The 5,196-nt window shown below is 36.4% G+C and overlaps 1 protein-coding gene across 2 annotated transcripts in view; it reads right to left on the bottom strand.

The window, feature by feature from the left end:
* Positions 1-264: 264 nt before the first annotated feature.
* Positions 265-5,196, bottom strand: part of MOCS2 (molybdenum cofactor synthesis 2) — a 12,203-nt gene continuing 7,271 nt past the window's right edge. For both annotated transcript variants that reach the window (XM_011997621.1, XM_011997629.1), the window contains exons 4-7: positions 4,606-4,733; positions 3,859-4,009; positions 2,820-2,943; positions 265-868 (exon numbers count right to left, since the gene is read on the bottom strand). In XM_011997621.1, the coding sequence (XP_011853011.1) occupies positions 803-868; positions 2,820-2,943; positions 3,859-4,009; positions 4,606-4,733 (469 nt within the window). In that variant the 3' untranslated portion in view covers positions 265-802. The remainder of the gene's footprint in view (positions 869-2,819; positions 2,944-3,858; positions 4,010-4,605; positions 4,734-5,196) is intronic.

The following is a 5,196-nucleotide window of genomic DNA, read 5'->3' as shown; positions in this document are numbered from 1 at the left end:
TACAAGTCTATCAAAATACTATAAAACTTAACCAACTAAAAATTAGGGCATTGTTTACCTAAACATTTTAACACAAACCACGTAAATTTCCTAAAACACAAAATCATAACAGGTATTTATGACAATTTTGTCCTGATTTGTATATCGATACAAAATTAACAACTAATAAAAACAAAGTTTTCTGGTAAGATTATAGATTCTAAAATCCCAGAAAGCTCCATAGTAAGAACTATTTTAGGCAATTTTTAAAAAAAGAAAATACTATTTTTAAACTTTTGAAATCGGTTTTAGTTTATTATTTTTAATATATTTCTGAAAATATATATCAAGACTGTCTGATAATGATTTTTTAATACTTTCCAGTTCTGCCAACATTCCTGTCATGCATCCTTGATAATAACGCTCTCCCTGAACCCGGACGGCGGTGGTGAGGTGGGGCTGGTGGGGGAGTATCTTTCTGAGTCAGTTAAAGTCACTGAGGAGGGCCCATACCTCAATGTGAGTTTGAGTTACAATTAGAAATTAGTCATGGAAGGACATGTCTACCACAGACATCTTTCCTCGTTTTTAAATTATTCCATTTCTTTCCTACAGTCCTCCTTCTATCTTTAGTTCCATTTTAAGTAACCCTTCATCCTACATATCCATTTATCTTGCTTCCTTTTTCTTCCTTTTGTCCCACTAGTATAACATAAGAGACTGTGCTTCAGAAACTATCCTAATGTGGAGAGAAAAAAATCAAAATGTGATCAATGATCATAGTTTAACAAAGTTAAGATTGCAGGCTCTAAAAACTAAGTGATTAATTGTTGGATACCCAAAAGCACTCTTTGTTTCCTTTCCAAGATGATGACTCTTCATAAATTTCCTAAAACACAAAATCATAACAGGTATTAAAAATAGACCATTCTAATATATGAATATAAAATACATTTGAATAAATCAGGCAAACGAATATCACATCTATTTCAATGGCTCCTCTTTCAACAATCCATTAGACATTTGTATAAGGCACTGAGAGCAGAAAAATGAATAGACATGTTCTCTACATTTAAGGACTCTCAACACAACTGCAAAAATAAGAGACAAGAAGCTATAGCAAAACAGGGTACAACCACAGCAGGAAATAAACAATTAATTCTATTTGGGGTCATGATGAGAGACATCATGGGCAAGGTTACATAGGGGAAGATAGAAGGTTACATAGGGGAAGATACATAGAAAGTCTTTAGTTTCAAACATTTTTTTTCTTTCCAAACACACCTACTACTTCAACATTTCTAAATATGCTTTTCCAAAGGCAAATATCTTCATTAGCTGTTAAATGATGTCATCACCTCTCACAAGGTCTTAAACTAGTTTGAGCTGCACTCTGGTACGAGTTGTTCTGTGACATATGCACTCTACCTACCTGCCACCCTTCCCTATATCACAGATGATCTCAAAGCACAGGCCAAGACTAGAACCAGACTAGAAGTTACATAGTTTGTAGAAAGAAGGGGTAAGAAAAACATATCACTTTTTCTTCTCACTCTCTAGTCACATTCCATTTCTGTGGGGAGAGGAATTCAAATTCAACGGTTCTCTGAACTCCTGCACTTCGTCCGACTCTCTATCGACAAACAAAAGCAAAATACGAAGCCCAGCTAGTCCTCAAAGCATGAAAACAAGAATATGCCCCAACTCCTGCTCATTACCTGTATTTCTGGGGTTGCTCCCATCTACTTTCTGTCCACTGACTGTGCACCCTTTCCTCCCTGGTAAAGAAAGCTACCCCTGCCTCTCAGGCTTGCAGCAGATCTTAGAATGCTCTTCCTACCTCTCCCTCTCTGGGGGTCTGCCTCCTGTTCTGTCAAAATTGTGTCAGCCTTGTTGATAGCAAGGGAACAATACATCTGAGCTTCACTAAGTTTCTTTTCACATATTTTATCCTCTAATCCCTATGTATTCTCTTACAACAATGGGCTTCAATTTTATTCTGAAAACATGGTCACCAAATTTCTCAGGCCCAGGTTATGAGTCTAACTTGCTTATTTCTACCACTGACTGAGGCAGGTCCCCTGAGAAGGTGGGGAGAAGTGCCCTTTAAACGCCTTGGCTCTCTGCTCTGGTCTTTTGATCTACTGAGCTGTTCATTAACTCTTCCGCTCTGCTGTCAGCCACAATGCTGAAGGCAATTCTAGACAATTCTAGACATTGAATGTGCAACCACAGAACAATCCCACTGTTAAATGTTACTACACCAGAGGAGAAACGAGGGAGTTGGGCCTTTTCATCCCGTCAGAATGCTCTATTTAACCAGAGAATTACTTGCCCTTATTGACAGAAAACATGCCAGAAGTTCCTATTTCTGTTTTTAAACCCACTCACTGTGCATTTTCTCACAGGGAGCAATATCTCACCAATTTTTTTTTTTTTTTTCCTAAAAAGGACCTTTAGGAAAAGCCTCTTTCACCTTAAGGAATTTCTATTTTAGCCACCACCTAAATAGCTAATGCATTATTCTCACTCTCCAACAGAAAGATCCTCTAATTCAAGGGAATTACAATCCAAGAGAAATAACTTCATATATTAACCTCTCCAACAGTCCAGACTAGGAATTCTCACTGTTAACAACTTGTTGAGGCTTACTTTGTGCCATGCATTCTTTGGGGCACATATTTTTCATGCTTAACAAATCTTGGAAAGAAGATATTTCACAGATAAAGAAAACAAGATACTACAGTTAGTAAAAAGTCCATGAATATGGGGGGTTTTATCTAAAAATTCCTGAGAGAAATCAGGCCCACATGGTAAAATGTATTATTTTCTTAACTTACCTTTTTCCATATGGGCACCTTGGCTTTTAAAGTATCAATGGCATAGCTCACAGCTTCAAGAGATGCAGCTCTGTGGGCTGAGGACACAGCAATGATTATGCTTGCTTCTGACACTGGAACCAAGCTTTAACAAGATGAAGAGAAAAAATCACTATCACCTCTGAATCTATGTGTTAAAAAATCTGCTGGATAGATGAGGAAAAAAAAAAAAAAAAATCCAGGTATGCAGTCTTAGAATTATATGGTAGTTCTATTTTACGTAAACATCCAGTTAGAAAAGAGTAGTTCATCGCAGTAGCATTCCGTAGAGGCAGCAGATGAAGCTGATGCTACAGCTAATTTGTTAGACTCTATCCACTAAACACTTCTGACGGGCACCAAGGGAAATCCTTTCACTGATACAGCAAACGCCTGACTCAAACAAACAAGGCACAGTGCCAGGTAATGCCTAGAGATACAAAGTTATGTCCTAATGAGTATAATACAAAATTTAAAATAATAAATATCAAATAATAGGAGTGATAATATTAACCATTAATAAAACTACTGGTTATTAATAACAAACTAGTAACTAATAGAGTATGACAGATAAAGTCTCAATTACTGGCTTCTTTTTAAAGCCAAGAATTCTTTAGGGGAACAAAAAGGTAAACCACTTTAATGACTTTCAGAGGCATTTATATCAAAAAGAATCTGTCACAGATTGTCATATAAACAGACTCCAGACCACAAAACAACTCTCAAAAGGCCTCAAGGCCTTTAGCACACATTAGCACAGGCCCGTAGGCCAAGGGCCTGAAAGTCTTGGCATAGGTGCACTTTGTTATAGCAACAGAGGCAACAAGAGCTCTCCCAATATCAAAACCCACCAGGCAGTCACTAGAGGTACTAACAGCCATCCCTATTGTCCTCCAAAAATAATACATGAATGTTCCTGTCATAGTAATACAGAATTCCTAAGAAAGATTCAAGAATCAGAGTTAGTACAAAGATGGAAAACAACTATACTTAACTTTTAAATTGATAAAGGAAATCATACCCAAGTCTATGGAACACTGCTATGTGTTTGACTGGCCATTTCTGCCTAATGTCACTACAAATCTTTTTGACTTCGTTTTTCGCCATGGGTAGATACGCTTCATATTCTAAGCTAATGACTTTCTTCCCTTCAAAGTTATTTCTCGTAGTCCCTTTAAAAATAAAAAAATAGAAAGAAAAAGAAAACAATTAAAATAAGGTTTTTCCCTACAAAAGAAATAGTATGTTAATAAAAAAGGATTATTTTTAATAGTAAACAAGCAGCATACCAATTCTTCTAAAACTACTTTGAAATCTTCTAAAAACCAAATTTGATTAGGAAAATAAAACAGATAATCACAAAGATGATAAGGAAATAAAACAGCACTGATTAATCAAGCTTATTAAAAACACTCACCTGGCAAAGCAGGCAATATTCCTCTTCTGACTAACAGATACTTAAAAGGAAAATATTTATGTTCCCAGGACTATCAAGTACATTTTTACCTTCAATTTTGGAAAATCTAGAATTCTCTCTCCTAACAATGACTTTCATCCTACTTTTCAAAATGCCTTGTAATTTAATATAGGTTAATTTGAAGGTTACTAAAACAAAACAAGAACTACAAAAAAAGTCTACCCACCATCATGGGTAATCTTGGTTTAAAGTTCAGTATTTCAAACTCTTCTGTTAACACTGAACATGGAAAGCACATGGCAATTTCTATTGTCTTGTGCAGTGATAGATGCAATGAAAATTAACACTCACCTACAAATAGAGATACTGCACCACAGAGCGGAGAAATCACCAACTGTGAGACTTCATCTACTGAAAGTTTCTCGGCAGTAAAGTTTATAACGTCTTTAGATTTCTCTTCAACTTCTTCTATATCTTTCCTAGAAATAACACGTTAGTAAACCTTAACAAAAGTCCTAGGGGTAAAACACTCAACAACTTATAGGCTCTTTCAATTTATTTTTTTTTCTACATTATGTCGATGTAAAAAGAAGAGGTTGTGGCACAAAATATAAAGCGTTTACATGAGCCAAGACAAGGATAGTGGGCTAGGATACTTCTAAGATACCTCAGGGAGTTCCCTTGGGGAGCATTTCCTCAGCCTTTGTTGCAAGCAGGTTTTTAAAAGCAAAGGGAACAAGAAGTGGGCTGATACAATGATACAAAGTTTCACCAAGAATTCTCACAGGCGTACAGAGATAATGTTGATCACGGATTGGCTGTACACCGTTGAACTATAGGGTGGGTATAAGTTAGAGTGTCCAGCATATGGATTTTATGGTTTCTTAGCTTCAGCTAGTCTGCAGCCCTCATAAGTGGATTCAAGGGACCAGTGGCTCACAC

This window comes from Mandrillus leucophaeus, unplaced genomic scaffold (assembly GCF_000951045.1).
Source record: "Mandrillus leucophaeus isolate KB7577 unplaced genomic scaffold, Mleu.le_1.0 Scaffold1147, whole genome shotgun sequence".
In the NCBI taxonomy this organism is placed as follows: domain Eukaryota; kingdom Metazoa; phylum Chordata; class Mammalia; order Primates; family Cercopithecidae; genus Mandrillus; species Mandrillus leucophaeus.
This window is presented reverse-complemented; position numbering and strand designations above follow the sequence as displayed.